The sequence below is a fragment of the Balaenoptera musculus genome, chromosome 3 (genome assembly GCF_009873245.2).
Source record: "Balaenoptera musculus isolate JJ_BM4_2016_0621 chromosome 3, mBalMus1.pri.v3, whole genome shotgun sequence".
In the NCBI taxonomy this organism is placed as follows: domain Eukaryota; kingdom Metazoa; phylum Chordata; class Mammalia; order Artiodactyla; family Balaenopteridae; genus Balaenoptera; species Balaenoptera musculus.
In genome coordinates this window covers 19,215,892-19,234,703 of record NC_045787.1, presented here as the reverse complement: position 1 = coordinate 19,234,703, position 18,812 = coordinate 19,215,892, and the positions used below count along the sequence as shown (strand labels likewise).

The window sequence follows — 18,812 nt, the reverse complement described above, 5'->3', positions numbered from 1 at the left end:
CATAATTGTGTCATTTTTCTTAGAGAAAGTGTTGTTTGAGATTATTATGCAGCGAAGAGATGTGACAATAAGATTACACACAAAGCAAATAAAAAATTAAACTAATGTTAAATTATTTTGTTGATTCACATATGTGGTGCTTTTTTCTCACAACTCTGGAAAAGTAGAGAGTTAATGTAAATGTGAATAGAAACAAGGGCAGGGAACAAAGGAAAGAGTCAAATTGTATTTCTTGGAAACTTACTGGTTTTTATCAACAAAACAAAACGGCAGCTGTCTGTTGCCAAGCTTCCAAAGCTACGTTTGCCCTCTTAGCTCTCCCATTTGTTTTCTGGCATCTACTTTGTTGTTCCTGATGAAGTCACGCTGTCACATCTCTTACTGTGCCCATCTTATGTCTTTCCTCCAAAGTATCTTACATTGAGCTGTCAGGTACTTCTGTTTCCAGTACACAAATCTGCAGTGTTTTTAATACTCAAGTACAAAGGTCCTTTTGATCAAATTTTTGGTAGAAAAAGTGACCTGGAATACTTAATCTTGAATCAAAAAACACAAAAAAACAAAACAGAAACGCATTAAAATTGTTTTAAGTCTTTAATAATGAAAATTTAGATGTTATGTGAGGTCGTTAATAGTCTCAGAATACACTTATTTAAGTAGCCTTATCTTTTGGCCAGTCCTTAGGAAGTATTCTTTGCAGTATTACCATTTAGATTTTTATTTCTAAATACAATTTTTCATAGGTGATACGGAAATGGCGATTACCTTTCTCCTCCTTGCATTTGTGCCTCGCCCTTAAGTCGATAACCAAACCAAGAACATACTCACTGGGAAGAAATATTTATCTGCCCTAAACATTAAAAGAGAAGCAAATGATTCAATCAGATACCTGGGAATGAATTTAAAACAACTATAAATTGGAATTGATAGGAAAGCTACCACATAATTAAAGCTTCATCAACTGTAAGATAAAAAATAAGGAGCATGCAAATAGATGTCTTTAAGGAAACATGAAACGTACGATGGGTGACAGGTGCTACTTTGCCTTTGTCAGTGTGTGCAGTACAATCTGTCTCCTTTCTGGACCCCCTCCTGCTGCTCCCCCTACACGGTAAACACCCTTGCATGCTCTTAATTAAAGCAATTTCAGTTTGCTTGACAAACTAAGATACTTGTGTTCAACAGACGAGTCTTGGAAAAACATTTAAAAGTATGAATGAATAGCTCTTTCATACCTTTAAAATATAGAAATGCACTTTTTAAACTTTGAAGTAAACCCAATAAATCTTGTCCCTGAATAGATTTCTGAGCATAAATGCAATTCCAGAGAAAGCATTATCCAATTATCTATCTTGGGCACTGAATAAATATTTATTGAATGACTTAATTACTAAAGTTACCATATAATTAAAACGATCATGAATGTGTGTGTGCTATATGTGTATACAACATATATACCTTTAATATAGCTATCTGAATTATTTAACAGAAGAGCTAAATCTATGCTATTTTGATGAATGACCTCAATCTTAATCATTGCTTTTCTGCAAAGTATGGAACTCCTTGAAAACACTTTCATTAGTGTTTCAAGGAAAAATAAATATACTTTGGTGCATGTATATACACACACTCACTATGTGTGTGGGTGTGTGTATCCCTTATATATAAAATGATTTAGGCTTATTATAATATGAATCAATGGAACATGATCACTTCCCTGGTAAACCTCAGAAAGTACTGAAAATTAACATGGATAATGCTTACCGTCATCAAAATGAAATAAACTTTGTGATGGAGATCGTCTCTGCACCAACCAAGAAATAAAATGAAGTAATAAGTGATTTTGGATCCTTGACCAGAACTATTATGACAAGTTCAAAGCAGACAGATTTTCAGAATCTAAACCTGTGCCTAGAAATCCAAGCAATCTCAAAAAAAGTCCAAGCTAAAAATAAAAAGTGGGAGAACAAATTCCCAGAGAATACTCCCAGTGAAATCTATGTGACAGTAAAATTAATGAAACCAAAAAACTGGTTTTTTCTTTTGTACTCTCTCTCTCCATGTTAAAAAGATCCATGATACAGAATCTTTTTACCATAACCTGATAATCTCCAATAATATCAGGTCAATTTTCTATTTAATGTTTTAAAAAATAATTTGCTTCAGGGAATTCCCTGGTGGTCCAGTGGTTAGGACTCGGTGCTTTCACTGCCGAGGGCATGGGTTCAGTCCCTAGTCAGCAAACTAAGATCCCATGTGCTGTGTACCCTGGCCAAAAATAAAAATAAAAAAAATAATAATTTGCTTCAAAGTATTAAATTCATAGATAAAATTTTTAAATGAAAAATAAGCCACCCATTCCATTCTTCCTCACCCATAGCTCTAATCATCACAGAAAACAACTTTAAACTGTTACTCTTTTTAGTTCATCTAGGTTAAGCTGTAATTCTTTAAGTAATATTTTCTTGTTATTTTTAAAATATTTTTTACATTACCTTTTGACTTCTTTTCATTATTCATGAAAATGGAGTTCAGTAGCATCTCAGTCTATGCTCCCCTTAATATAATTATGATAACACTTTTTAAAATTTCTCTATTGGTTTTCTTTTTTTTTTTTAAACATCTTTATTGAAGTATAATTGCTTTACAATGGTGTGTTAGTTTCTGCTTTATAACAAAGTGAATCAGTTATACATATACATATGTTCCCATATCTCTTCCCTCTTGCATCTCTCTCCCTCCCACCCTCCCCATCCCACCCCTCTAGGTGGTCACAAAGCACCGAGCTGATCTCCCTGTGCTATGCGGCTGCTTCCCACTAGCTATCTATTTTACATTTGGTAGTGTATATATGTCCATGACACTCTCTCACCCTGTCACATCTCCCCCCTCCCCCTCCCCATATCCTCAAGTCCATTCTCTAGTAGGTCTGTGTCTTTATTCCCGTCTTGCCACTAGGTTCTTCATGGCCTTTTTTTTTTTCCCCTTAGATTCCATATATATGTGTTAGCATACTGTATTTGTTTTTCTCTTTCTGACTTACTTCACTCTGTATGACAGACTCTAACTCCATCCACCTCATTACAAATACCTCCATTTCATTTCTTTTTATGGCTGAGTAATATTCCATTGTATATATGTGCCACATCTTCTTTATCCATTCATCCGATGATGGACACTTAGGTTGCTTCCATGTCCTGGCTATTGTAAATAGAGCTGCAATGAACATTTTGGTACATGACTCTTTTTGAACTATGGTTTTCTTAGCAAATTTAATTGTTATGAAATTTCTTTTATATCCACCATTCTCAGCCTTCCTCTCTGTCTTTCTGTCCCAACAGCATTCTCACTGAAGCACTAAATATATTTGAGAACCTTTTAACTGTCTTTAAAAAAAAGCTCTATGATTTTTAAAATACACTTTTCAAAGTACTATACTATTACCTGTAAAAGTTTGATCTTTAGTCCAAAAATGTATACAAAAGCATACACTGGCTTTCAAAAGTCTTAGAGGAAAAAAGCCAGACATTTTATTTCCCATGTAATGATTTCAACTACTGACTATTAAAGATCCTCTTTAGCAAAGTTGTATTTTCCGAGATGTTACAGGTTTGTGCTTTAGATGTGCAGTGGGTACAGCTGTTCAAAATTTGTTAGTGAAAAACCCTATAGCACTTAGCTTCATTTTAGCAACATTCAGAGTTGCGAACCTAGATTCCTCAGTATTCCCCTTCCAGTACGGGCTGGCTAATCTCTATAGCTCAAGAAAATCTGCCATCCCAGACATTTCTTTTTCACTTTTTGTAACTTGGATACGTAGCTCTGTAGATCTCCTGTATTCCTGTATCTTGATTTAGCCCATTATTTTCCTGGAATACATTCATTAGTTTCTTTTAAAAAGCCCAAAGGCAGAGAAATTTGCTGAGTCTCAAATTATCTTTATTGGGCTATCATACTTGATTAATATGGTGCCTATAGTGAATATTCAAGGTTCAGAATAACTTTGTCATCAAATTTTGATGACATTGCTCAATATGTTTCTAGGATCAGAGGTTACCTTGAAAGGTCCATTGACATTTTGATCCGTGCCTTTTATTTTTTCCAACCACACAATTATATATTAATTTTTAATTGTGTGTACTTCCTTCTATTGTCCTCTAGCTCACCAATTCTGTCCTTTGGTGACTTTAATTTTCTGTTTAACCCATCCATTATTTTTTAACTGTTTTGACTTCAACTATTATATTGGTAATATCTATGTTTTGTATTTGGCTTCATAACAATATAGCCAGCCACTTTTCATTGTCTAGTAAAAATATTGTAACTTTTACTCCTTAAAACATAATGAATATATTTTTAAAATATTCTTCATGTGATGACTCCATATTAGTTGTTTTGTTGATATGATTCAGCTAAAGTGTTTAATTTGTTTTGTTTCGTGCTTTTGAATTTTATTTTATTGTTGCTTTTCGGTGTTTTGTTTTTGTTTTCCTGCTGACACTCATTTATGTTTCCTTTTGTTGTTATTATGTATATATATGTTTTTTAATTAATAATCATTGAAATTTGTGAGACCTGAAGTTGAATTTTACTTTATATTTTTAAATAGATCTTTATTGGAGTATAATTGCTTCACAATACTGTGTTAGTTTCTGCTGTACAACAAAGTGAATCAGCCATATGCATACATATATCCCCATATCCCTCTTGAGCCTCCCTCCCATCCTCCCTATCCCACCCCTCTAGGTCATCGCAAAGCACCGAGCTGATCTCCCTGTGCTCTGCTGCTGCTTCCCATTAGCTAACTATTTTACATTCAATAGTGTATATATGTCGATGCTACTCTCATTTTGCCCCAGGTTCCCCCTCCGGCACCGTGTCCTCAAGTCCATTCTCTACATCTACATTTTTATTCCTGCCCTGCAACTAGGTTCATCAGTACTTTTTTTTTTTTTTTTTAGATTCCATATATATGCGTTAGTATACGGTATTTGTTTTTCTCTTTCTGACTTACTTCACTCTGTATGATAGGCTCTATGTCCATCCACCTCACTACAAATAACTGCATTTTGTATCTTTTTATGGCTGAGTAATATTCTATTGTATATATGCCACATCTTCTTTATCCATTCATCTGTTGATGGACATTTAGGTTGGTTCCATGTCCTGGCTATTGTAAAAAGAGCTGCAGTGAACACTGTGGTACATGTCTCTTTTTGAATTATGGTTTTCTCAGGGTATATGCCCAGTAGTGGGGTTGCTGTGTCATATGGTAGTTTTATTTTTGTTTTTTAAGGAACATCCATGCTATTTTCCATAGTGGTTGTATCAATTTACATTCCCACCAACAGTGCAGGAGGGTTCCCTTTTCACCACACACTTTCCAGCATTTATTCTTTCTAGATATTTCGATAATGGCCATTCAGACTGGCACGAGGTGATACCTCATTGTAGATTTGATTTGCATTTCTCTAAAAATTAGTGACATTGAGCATCTTTTCATGTGCCTCTTGGCCATCTGTATGTCTTCTTTGGTGAAATGTCTATTTAGGTCTTCCACCCATTTTTTAATTGGGTTGTTTGTTTTTTTGATATTGAGCTCCATGAGCTGTTTGTATATTTTGGAGATTAATCCTTTGTCCGTTATTTCATTTGCAAATATTTTCTCCCATTCTCAGGGTTGTCTTTTTGTCTTGTTTATGGTTTCCTTTGCTGTGCAAAAGCTTTTAAATTTAATTAAGTCCCATTTGTTTATTTTTGTTTTTATTTTCCTTACTCTAGGAGGTGGGTCAGAAAAGATCTTGCTGTGGTTTATGTCAAAGAGTGTTTTTGCTATGTTTTCCTCAAAGAGTTCTATAGCGTCTGGTCTTACATTTAGGTCTTTAATCCATTTTGAGTTTATTTTTGTGTATGGTGTTAGGGAGTGTTCTAATTTAATTCTTTTACATGTAGCTGTCCAGTTTTCCCAGCACCACTTATTGAAAAGGCTGTCTTTTCTCCATTGTATGTTCTTGCCTCCTTTGTCATAAATTAGGTGACCATATGTGCATGGGTTTATCTCTGGGCATTCTATCCTGTACCATTGATCTATATTTCTGTTTTTGTGCCAGTACCATACTGTCTTGAATACTGTATAGTTCGAAGTCAGGGAGCCTGATTCCTCCAACTCCATTTTTCTTTCTCAATATTGCTTTGGCTATTTGGGGTCTTTTGTGTTTCCATACGAATTGTAAAATTTTTTGTTCTAATTCTGTGAAGAATGCCATTGGTAGTTTGATAGGGATTGCACTGAATCTGTAGATTGCTTTGGGTAGCATAGTCATTTTTGCAATATTGATCCTTCCAATCCAAGAACATGGTATATTTCTCCATCTGCTATGTCATCTTTGATTTCTTTCATCAGTGTTTTATAGTTTTCTGAGTACAAGTCTTTCACCTCCTTAGGCAGGTTTATTCCTCGGTATTTTATTCTTTTTGTTGCAATGGTAAATGGGAGTGTTTCCTTAATTTCTTTTTCTGATTTTTCATTGTTGGTGTACAGGAATGCCAGAGATTTCTGTGCATTAATTTTGTATCCTGCAACCTTACCAAATTCATTGATTAGTTCTAGTAGTTTTCTGGTGGCATCTTTAGGATTTTCTATGTATAGTATCATGTCATCTGCAAAGAGTGACAGTTTTACTTCTTCTTTTCCAATTTGTATTCCTTTTATTTCTTTTTCTTCTCTGATTGCTGTGGCTAGGACTTCAAAAACTATGTTGAATAAGAGTGGCAAGAGTGGACATCCTTGTCTTCTTCCTGATCTTAGTAGAAATGCTTTCAGTTTTCCACCATTGAGTATGATGCTTGCTGTGGGTTTGAAATATATGGCCTTTATTCTGTTGAGGCAGGTTCCCTCTAGGCCCATATTCTGGAGAGTTTTTATCATAAATTGGTGTTCAATTTTGTCAAAAGCTTTTTCTGCATCTATTGAGATGATCATATGGTTTTTATTCCTTAATTTGTTAATGTGGTGTATCACATTGATTGATTTGCATATATTGAAGAATCCTTGCATCCCTGGGATAAATCCCACTTGATCATGGTGTATGATCCTTTTAATGTGTTATTGGATTCTGTTTGCTAGTATTTTGTTGAGGATTTTTGCATCTATGTTCATCAGTGATATTGGTCTAAATTTTCTTTTTTGTTATTCTTTTTCTGGTTTTGGGATCAGGGTGATGGTGGCTTCGTAGAATGAATTTGGGGGTGCTTCTCCCTCTGCAATTTTTTGGAAGAGTTTGAGAAGGATTAGTGTTAGATCTTCTCTAAATATTTGATAGAATTCACCTGTGAAGCCATCTGGTCCTAGACTTTTGTTTGTTGGAAGATTTTAATCACAGTTTCAATTTCATTACTTGTGATAGGTCTGTTTATATTTTCTAATTCTTCCTGGTTCAGTCTTGGAAAATTGTACCTTTCCAAGAATTTTTCCACTTCTTCATGATTGTCCATTTTATTGGCATATAGTTGTTTGTAGTAGTCTCTTATAATCCTTTGCATTTCTGTGGTGTCAGTTGTGGTTTCTCCTTTTTCACTTCTAATTTTATTGATTTGCATTCTCTCCCTTTTTTTCTTGATGAGTCTGAGTAAGGGTTTATCAATTTTGTTTATCTTCTGAAAGAACCAGCTTTTAATTTTATTGATCTTTGCTATTGTTTTTTCTTCATTTCTATTTCATTTATTTCTGCTCTGACATTTATGATTTCTTTCCTTCTACTGACTTTGGGATTTCTTTGTTCCTCTTTCTCTAGTTGCTTTAAGTTAGGGTTAGATTGTTTATTTGAGATTTTTCTTGTTTCTTGATGTGAGATTGAATTGCTACAAACTACCCTCTTAGAACTGCTCTTCCTGAGTCCCATAAGTTTTGGGTTATTGTGTTTTCGTTGTCAATTGTTTCTATGTATTTTTTTATTTCTTCTTTGATTTCTTCAATGATCTCTTGGTTATTTAGTAGCGCACTGTTTAGCTTCCATGTATTTGTGGGGTTTTCTACAGTTTTTTTCCTGTAATTCATTTCCAATCTCATAGCATTGTGGTCAGAAAAGATGCTTGATACGATTTCAATTTTCTTAAATTTTCCAAGGCTTGATTGTGACCCAAGATGTGATCTATCCTGGAGAATGTTCCATGTGCACTTGAGAAGAAAGTGTATTCTGCCACTTTTGGGTGAAATGTTCTATAAATATCAATTAAATCTATCTGGTCTATTGTCTCATTTAAAGCTTGTGTTTCCTTATTTATTTTCTGTTTGGATGATCTGTCCATTGGTATAAGTGGGGTGTTAAAGTCCTCTACTATTATTGTGTTACTGTCGATTTCTCCTTTCATGGTTGTTAGCACTTGCTTTATGTATTGAGGTGCTCCTATGTTGGGTGCATAAACATTTATAATTGTTATACCTTCTTCTTGGATTGATCCTTTGATCATTATGTAGTGTCCCTCCTTATCTCTTGTAACAGTCTTTATTTTAACGTCTATTTTATTTGACATGAGTATTGCTACTCTAGCTTTCTTTTGATTTCCATTTACCTGGAATATCTTTTTCCATACGTTCACTTTCAGTCTGTATGTGTCTCTAGGTCTGAAGTGGGTCTCTTGTAGACAGCATATATTTGGGTCTTGTTTCTGTATCCATTCAGCCAGTCTGCGTCTTTTGGTTGGGGCATTTAATCCATTTACATTCATGGTTATTATTGATATGTATGTTCCTATTACCATTTTCTTAATTGCCTTGTGTTGGTTTTGGGGGTCTTTTTCTTCTCTTGTGTTTCCTGCCTAGAGAAGTTTCTTTAGCATTTGTTGTAAAGCCGGTTTGATGGTGCTGAATTCTCTTAGCTTTTGCTTGTCTGAAAATCTTTTTATTTCTCTGTCAAATCTGAATGATATCCTTGCTGGGTAGAGTAATCTTGGTTGTAGGTTTTTCTCTTTCATCACTTTATCCTGCCACTCCCTTCTGGCCTGCAGAGTTTCTGCTGAAAAATCAGCTGATAACCTTATGGGGATTCCTTTGTATGTTATTTTTTGTTTTTCCCGTGCTGCTTTTAATATTTTCTTTTGTAATTAATTTTTGTTAGTTTGATTAATATGTGTCTTTGTGTGTTTTTCCTAGGGTTTATCCTGTTTGGGACTCCCTGTGCTTACTGGACTTGGGTGACTATTTCCTTTCCCATATTAGGGAAGTTTTCAACTATGATCTCTTCAAATATTTTCTCAGACCCTTTCTTTTTCTCTTCTTCTTCTGGGACCCCCATAATTCACGTGTTGGTGCATTTAGTGTTGTCCCAGAGGTCTCTGAGATTATCTTCAATTCTTTTCATTCTTTTTTCTTTATTCTGCTCCTCAGCAGTTATTTCCATCATTTTGTCTTCCAGCTCACTCATTCGTTCTTCTGCCTCAGTTATTCTGTTATTGATTCCTTCTAGTGTATTTTTCATTTCAGTTATTATGTTTTCATCTCTATTTGTTGTTTATTTCTTCTTGATCTTTGTTAGACATTTGTTGTATTTTCTCAATCCATGCCTCCATTCTATTTCCGAGATTCTGGATCATCTTTACTATCATTACTCTGAATTCTTTTTCAAGTAGATTGCCTATTTCCTCTTCATTTATGTAGTCTTGTAGGTTTTACCTTGCTTCTTCATCTGTGACATACTTTTTTGCCATGTCATTTTTTTTTTTTTTTAAGAGTGGGATGTATTCCTGTCTTACTGGTTGTTTGGTCTGAGGCTTCCAACACTGGAGTTTGTTGTCTATTGGGTAGAGCTGGGTCGTGGTACTGAGATGAGGACCACTGTGAGACCTCACGCTGATGAATATTCCCTGTGGTCTGAGGTTCTCTGTTAGTCCAGTGGTTCAGACTCAGAGCTCCTACTGCAGGAGCTTTGGCCCGACCCCTGGCTTATGAACCAAGATCCCGCAAGCGATGTGGGTGGCAAAAAAAAAAAAAGAGGACAATAACAATGTAAAAAATAAAATTAGACTAGGAAACTAACAGATATGTTAGAAAGAATATAAAAGTAAAAATATAGATGAAACAACAACTGGCAGGTACAACAGTACCACAATAGTAAAAAAGAGGAGGAGGGAAAAGAAAAAAAAAAGTGGGGGGGAGGCCTTGGCTGTGGAGCATGGGGCCTAAGCAAGGGTGAGGTTTGGGCAGTGGGCGGGGCCTATGCTTAGGACCCACAAGCTGGAAAAGGCCCTGGGGGCTGTGGGAGATGGAGCTTAGGCTCAAGGAACAGAAGGGGCCCAGGCGTGCCCCCCACCCCTGGTATCAGAGGGCAGGGGACCTCACCTGGGAGCCCAGCAGGCTTCCTGGGCTCGAGTGGGCAGGGCAAATGCCCTCTGCTCCTCTCCTGCTCCTCCCAGAGGGCCCCTCCCACCTGCCTCTCCTGATGTCCCTGGTCTCAGGGGCGTTGATCCTGTCTGACCTCCACTTCTCCTCCCCCTTCAGTCCCCCACATCTTACCAGTTCATTTGGTGGTTCCTCCTGTCTCCTTGGGCTTCAGGGTCCCCCACCAGCAGCTGGCAGGTGCCCTAGTTGGGAGGAGATGCTAACTCTGCGTCTTCCCACACCACCATCTTAGAGGGTTCCTCCTGAAGTTGAATTTTAAATAGAAGATGTTTATTTCCATCAAGTACCAGGAACACTAACAACACTTTTAAGCAATGCTTAATTTGACAATTATTTATGATGTATATGGGTTTGCTTGTTTGTTTTACCTTTTCATGCAGTATGTAATAACTACAAAAGAATATAAGTAGTACCACTTTAATGCATTACAAGGACTTTAAAAATAGTTTGCATTCACATGCATGATCCTTGAATTTTGTGCTCATATATGTACATGTTCGAGAGAGATTATTCACATATATAAATATATATACATAGTATTTATGTTTTTCTAAGCAAAATATTGTTGAGTTCTTGTTTATGGTTTATAAAAATAGTATCACACCATATATAATTTTCTGAAATTTGCCTTTTTCCACTTAATATGATGCAACTAAGACTCATTCACATTTTTTCTGATGTAACTATAGCTCATGGTTTTCAATTTTGTATTACATTGGGATGTCTGATAATGTAACAATTTATTTACTTATTCTCATGCTGTTTGACATTTGGTTCCCTTCCTCTTTTTTTTTTTTAACTTTATAAACAATAATTCCGTGTTTAACTTTACATAACTTTACAAACAGTGGCATTTCTGCAGCTATTTTCCTCATGCACATTGCTGGATTTTATTTATGCTAATATTTAACATCACAACATATAATCCTGTTATGTGTTGAATTGAGTCCCCTAAAAATATACTTTTAAGTCCTAATCCACAGTATTTCAGAATGTGACCTTATGTGGAAATAGGGTTTTATAGGTGATCAAGTTAAAAGGAGATCATTAGGGTTGGGACCCTTTTCCAATATGACTGATATCCTTAAAAAAGGGGGCAATTTGGTTACACAGAGAGACACGCACTAAGGGAATACAATGTGAACATACAGGGAAAAGATGGCCATATAACTGGAATGATGCATCTACAAGTCAAGGAATGCTAAGGATTGCTGGGAAACACTAGAACCTAGAAAAGGGAAAGAAGGATCTTCTCCAGAGCTGTCGAGGAGAGAATGGCCCTGCCAGATACCTAGATTTCAGACTTCTAGCCTTCAAAACTGTAAGACAATAAATTTCTACTGTTTAAAGCCACCTAGATTTTGGTACTTTGTTATAGTAACCCAGGAAACGAAAATTTCCCAAAATCATTGTGTCAAATTTAACACCAATCAGCTCTGCATAATAGTTCCTCTTAGACCACATACTTTTTACATTTGGTTTTGTCAGACTTTATTTTTGTTAGTTTAGTAGGTGTAAAATGATATCACATCATGTCCTTAATTTAATTTGCATTGCTTGATTAAGATCCAGTATATTTCTCTATGTTTATTTGTCTTTCTTGTTTATTCTACTGTAAACTCTTTTCCATTTACATCCTTGACTAAATTTTCTACTAGCTTATATGCATACATCTGTATGTATGTATATGTGTGTGTGTGTGTGCGCACGCGTGTGTGTGTATACTCCAACAGGCATTTGGCATGTTGTCCTATATCTTATGGCACCTGACTCCATCATTTTTCTTCCTTTGTGGCTTTATGAGCCAAGTATTTACAACTGTATTTTCATTGAGCTATGTAATACATCTTTCCAGGGCTATTAATGTCTCTCGCTTTTGGAAAAGGCACGTGAGGGAGAAAGGTATGAGGAGAGGTAGCGAGGAAGGGTCCTCCCAGTAGCGTAATCTCAGTGGTTTTCTTGTCCACATAGATTCTCCATGAAGTATTGGATTGGCCAAAAAATTCGTTCGGGTTTTTCTGTAAGCTCTTAGGGAAAAACCTGAACGAACTTTTTAGCCAAATAATTGTAGCCTGCCTTGTGAGCCTTCACCCCTTGTGTTGTGGAGGCCACAATATCATCTTTCTCCCCTAGTGGCTAAAGTTGCTTATATCTGTAAAAATTTAGCTCTTCAGGATCATCCAACACAATGAATGCAAAATGTCATAAAGGGTGGCTTGTGTCTAGATCACCCTTCCACTGAACGCAAAACACTTATTGTGGAGACTATTTGCTGTTGTGTAACTACCCTGCAGATAACTTGGAGTTTGATATTTATTCTTCTTGCTACAAGAGGCCATAAAAATAAGGATCAATTTTTGAAAATGGCAAATATCTTCAGACCAAAAGTGGGCTTCAGTTTTCTACTTACTTCTCTAGGTTCTCATTTTCCATTCAATTTGGAGCTTATACTTTTTTAACACCTTCAAATGTGTATCTCTATCTCTGTGATCCACGTATTGTTTTTGAGCTAAAAAGTTCAACTGAATTAACTAACTTACATTTCCAGAAGCCTAATCTGATTTTATGTGTTTTAATCAATTAAATAATTATTTACTTATCAAGAATCAAATTTTCAAAATGCTGTACAGTAGAAGCAAGTTGATTGGGTTCTTTGTACTTTTCTATGATCCCAGTAATGTCTGATACCTCATTTAATTTCTATCTCAAGGAATTCTAATCTCACTTTCCTTTCTATTCCTCAGACAGTAAATCTCCAAGAAGAATTTGTTTATATTATAGAAAAGCACTGTATTAGTGACCAGTGTTTGGCCATTAGGGTTTTGTTTTTTTCGAGTGGAATGGAATTCTAGGCCTTTTTCAGTGACTATGATTAAAACAAAAATGTGCAACTACTTTACAAGTATGAATTTATAAATAAAAATTTGTGTATTCAGTTCTAATATTACAGTGTTTCTATTTAAGTATTTTTATTCTATTGTACTACAGGGTGTTCTCATGATGAAAAGCCTTAAATACTAATATTTTAAATCATAACACTCTAAATTCCTTTTGAAGTGTACAGATATTTTATTTCTAAAACAAAGATCAATTAATATGTTAACAGGCAATAACTTACTGTTATTTAAATTTTTATATCAAAAACATAATTAGACTTACATTTCAAATACAAATAGCTTCCTTTTGCCTTTTTTAAAAAATTTTTTATTTATTTATTTATTTATGGCTGTGTTGGGTCTTCGTTTCTGTGTGAGGGCTTTCTCTAGTTGTGGTAAGTGGGGGCCACTCTTCATCGTGGTGCGCAGGCCCCTCATTATCGTGGCCTCTCTTGTTGCGGAGCACAGGCTCCAGACGCGCAGGCTCAGTAATTGTGGCTCACGGGCCTAGTTGCTCCGTGGCATGTGGGATCTTCCCAGACCAGGGCTCGAACCCATGTCCCCTGCATTGGCAGGCAGATTCTCAACCACTGTGCCACCAGGGAAGCCCCCCCTTTTGCCTTTTTTGACATATTTGCATGTTATGAAAGAAGAGTTGCTCCATTTACTAAAATTTTGAATACTACATTATATTTAAAAAATTATGGTTCTTTCTTCACTAAAAGAAGTCAGGACTCACTTGGAGACATGGTTGATTTCAGGGCTTGGGCAGGGAAAATATAAGATGAACCCATAACATTTTGTGATGCTGGGAATTAAGGAAGTACTTCCCCCCCCCCAAAAAGTAAATGAATGATGGAAGCATGTTGAAAAGACACTAGGGCCAACCTAGAAGATCGATCACCCAATGACCAAGCCTGTAAGAACTTGCACAAAGTAATAAATAGCCATATTATTAGATTATAACACATAGAATAAAATAAATGTCCTTACTGATATAAATAAATAAGTAAGGGAGAAAGGGCAGCTTTTCCTTACAGAAGAATTCCAAATAATATATGTGGAAATAATGAAGAAAATAGAAGATCACTATTAGAAGCACCATTAGAAAGAAAATAGAAGATCACCATTAATGGTGCATTAGAATAATTGCACCATTAATTATTGCAAGGAAGATCATTGATTGATTATAAAATTAATGAGCAGACTTTTGAGGAAAAATAGGATATTTGCATAATCTTGAAGTATATTTCCCAAGATATATACTAATTATAAAGAAAAAATATTTACTTAACAAATGAAAAAGACTGGCAGAAGCACCTTCTTAGCCAAGAGATCAAGGTTAAATCATCATTCATAAGACATATTTGCATCCAGTGCTACACTAAAAACAGATCACTCTTATGATATCCTTGACAAAAAAAAAAAGAAATGGATGACCTCGATCTAATCATGAGAAAATATGAGACAGACCTAATTTTAAAGATTTTTTATAAAATAACTGGCCAGTATTCTTTAAAGGTGTCAAGGTCATAGGAAGCAAGGAAATACTGAAGAAGTCTCACAGATTGGAGGAAAATAAATAGGCATGACAACTAAATACAAAGTAAGATCTCTGAAAAGACTTTAATGGAATAGCTGGTGAAGTTAAAACAAAGTATGGAATTTAGTTAATAGTAAAGTGATTAGAATAGTGTTTCTCACATACTAAACTTTATACTATATAGGAGATTATGAATTAAAAATTAAAAATGAACTTGCTAAATATTATACAGTCAGGTATGGTGCAGCTTGAGTTTTAACCCACACTATATAACCACTGGACTTTTCTTGTCTGGTTTTGGTATCAGGGGCATACAGTACTGATCTCACATAATGAGTTGGAAAACAGTCCTCATTTTTCTTTTCTCCAGAAGACTTTGCACATAAAGTTGTAAGTTACCTTCTTTAAGTAAAATCATTTTCTCTTCACCACATATTTGAGTTTCTTTTAATTTCTTTTTCAATTTTTTTGTCTCCCAATTTGTATTTTATTTGAACCATCAGTTGCATAGAAGTTATTCTTCATTCTTCTAAATTTTCAAGAATATGAGTATTTGGGGGATTATCTTTTTTGTTTTAACCTCTATCTTAATTGTATACTGGTCAGAGAATTTAGTAGATACTGATTTATTAAAATGTATTCAAACTTGTCTAATAACTTAATACTTGATCAAATTGGGTTCAATGTTTCATGCCTGCTTGAAAAGAATCTATATTCTCTATATGGTGCATGCAGGTTTTATATATATAAATGTCAGTCAAAACATCCATATTACTTGATTTATTTTGTTAAATATTCCATGTATTTATAATGTTTCTAGTCTGGATGACTGATCATTTATTGAAAAAAATTATTTTTGGCTGTATTCCACATATACTCTAGGTTTGAGACTAGATAAGCATGGTACTGAAGATTTTTTTTAAAACCCGGATTTTATAAGACATTATAAACCAAATGAAGAAATTAAGAATTTATCCTAACATCAATAAAAAGTGCTTTCAGTAGAGAAGTTAAATCATTTCTGTCTTTTAGAAAGGCTACTTCGGCTCCAGTGTAGTAAATCAATTCATTGAGATGCTACTTCTCTAACATTTAATATTTAAAAGAAAGTTGTTGAAGTAAGTAGGCTAGAGTTGATGGTGTTCTGTGGTAGAAGCATAGTGAAAATAAATGTATATCAAAAGGAAGAGCTAGAGGTTGCCAGGCAATGCATTGTGTAGAAAATCTTCCATGAGGGAGAAAAGTGTATTAAATTGAAGAAGAAAAGCATATTTTAAAAACCTAAAGGAGAACTAAACCTAAAGGAGTGTTATGGAGACTATTAATTAAGGGAGGGAATGACAAGAAAAAGGAGCCAATCTGTGGCGGGCCAGCCTATGTATGTTTTATTTTAAGTACAAAGAGAGCTATCAAATGGTTTTGAAGTTCTGAATAATTATTGATTAAATTACTGTTTTCAAAGGGATAGTATGGATGCAATGTGTACTGAGAATAGCTGAGATTTGAGTGGATTTGGCCAAGAATAGCACCTGGTAGACGAGTTAGGAAGCTTCTCAGTTATCCAACATAAGAATAAGTATGTAGAGGCTGCTACATTCAAAGAAATACAATGGGAATATAGAGGTGAAAAAATACAAGGTCGTCCCTGTCTTGTATCAATACAACATCCTTATGGTACATACAAATAAACAAGTAAATAATATAATGCCATCAGTGGCAAGGGATATGAAGAGTGATTGGGAGTGGTCTTCTCCATAAAGTTGTTTTCAGTAAGGTCATTGGTGAAAGCTTCTGGGGGTCAGAGTTGAGCAGTCACCTGAAGGAAGAAAGTGAATGAGCCATCTGAATATCTAGGAGCAGCTGTTTCTAGCAGAAGAAATAGCAAAGGCAAAGAGAGCCAACAAGACAGTAGCTAAGGAATGAATTGAGAGTTGCATTCAACAATGTGTTACCAGAGATTAATGGAGAGAAAAAATGTACAAAAAGAATTTAAAAGTATGCATTAAGTGACTAACCAGGGTGTGGTAGAAATTGAGTCTTAATGATGTCTCCTAGAAAAGGACTTTTCAAACTGAGCAGATATAGATGCCTGTATTAGTTTGTTAGGGCTGCCATAACAAAGTACCACATACTGTATGGTTTAAACAATAGATATTTCTTTTCTCACAGTTCTGGAAGCTGGAAGCCCAAGATCAAGGTGGTTTCTTCTGAGGCCTCTCATTGGCTTGTAGATGGCCATCTTCTCCGTGTCTTCACATGGGCTTTCCTCTGTGCCTGTCTGTGTCCAAATTAGGACACTAGTCATGTTAGATTAGGGCTCACCCTAATGTTCTCATTTAACCTTAATTACCTCTCTAAGGACGTTATCTTCTAGTACAGTCATATTTTGAGGTAGTGAATGGGAGTTAGGGGTTCAACATAGGAATTTTGATGGCCATAGCCCCCTAAACACTCAGCACATAGTAGACCCATTTTCTCAGATTTGATAAATTATGTTATGATTATTTGAGGGTCGTGGGGGGGGAAGAATTTTATGTGAGGGAAATAGTATGTGAACTATAGAGATATAAGAAATTAATTTTTGACAAGAAGGCTTTGAAAAGTCCAGTTTGGTGCAGATCTTTCCTGGAAGTGACTAACAGAAAGACACATTAGGAAAGATATAGTCAGGCAAGAGCATGACTAGCTAAGAGGTCTGGACTTTATTATGTATATTAAGGAGAATTACTTAAGGCTTATGAGCAAGAAGGTGCTCTAACCAGAAGTGTTCCTCAGGTCGATTAATCTGTCAGTAGTGTGTAGTTTATGATCAGGTACTAAAATATAAATCTCATTAGCAGGAGAGGTTGTTCATGCTGAAGCATGAATAGGTGTACCAGGGGCTTAGATAAATTCTTGTTTTGCTCTGAAATGTAAGGGAATTGGTCAGAATTTAGTGCTTTTACACTGACACTGTGAAGGGCATCTTTGTATTTCTCCCACAGAGTATCCTTTGTGTCTCCTGTCACAAATATAAGTGGGATTCTTCCCCACTACAGCTGATTTCATGGAATTTTGTAATGTTCTGCCCTGCAGCTGAAATAAACTGAGCAGTAAATAACTAAAAACAAGAAAAGAAAAACAATTTAAAAATACGTTCACTGCAAAATATAAATATTCACAGTATATTCTGTGATTTGTTGTGATTGTATAAACACACACAGGTACATATGTGCACTCAAAGCTGATATCTAGTTACTTGTGCAAATGCAAAAAAAGACAACATGCTCATTTTTAAAAACAGAACTTCTGATACAATTAGACATTGGGTCTCACTATTTATAATAGGCACAGACCAAATCCCCCAGATTCCCACTTTTTCTGTTCCTAGACTTTATATTATCCATATTGTGTGTATTCAACTTATTAGTCAACATCTAATGTAGAGTTTAAGATTTACAATATTTTCTCATACACATTTTACCTTGGAATACTCTACTGAGAAATCTCTGTCTCTCTCTCTTCTTTTCTGTAATCTTTACAGACACCATCCATCTTCGAGTTCTTGAATCCTCCCCAGTTGGCACATCCATTGGAAGTGTAAAAGCAACTGATGCTGATACTGGGAAAAATGCTGAAGTAGAATACCGAATTATTGATGGTGATGGGACTGATATGTTTGACATCAGAACTGAGAAGGACACACAGGAAGGCATCATCACTGTGAAAAAGGTGCAGAACATCAATAGAAATCATCATCTGACTGTTTAGGAAGTAGGGATTTCGATATGTATTATCCACTCATGCTCTGTCCATTAAGAAATATCCCTACCATGTTCCAATGTAAATGCATAAGTATGAGAGACATAAAGCCAAAGATCTTGAATGTTTTGACCAAATGTTTTTGTTAATTAAAACATGAAACCTGAGATTTTACAAAATTTAAAAGGCAAGTTAATATACATGTGATTGTATTTCTGAGCCATGTTAATAAAAGCCCCTTATTAACATCGTTTCC

The 18,812-nt window shown here is 35.3% G+C and overlaps 1 protein-coding gene across 3 annotated transcripts in view; it reads left to right on the top strand.

Annotated features, from left to right (window-relative positions):
* Positions 1–18,812, top strand: part of LOC118892753 (cadherin-10) — a 120,088-nt gene that overhangs the window by 76,554 nt on the left and 24,722 nt on the right. For all 3 annotated transcript variants that reach the window (XM_036847655.1, XM_036847653.1, XM_036847654.1), the window contains exon 5: positions 18,339–18,526. In XM_036847655.1, the coding sequence (XP_036703550.1) occupies positions 18,339–18,526 (188 nt within the window). The remainder of the gene's footprint in view (positions 1–18,338; positions 18,527–18,812) is intronic.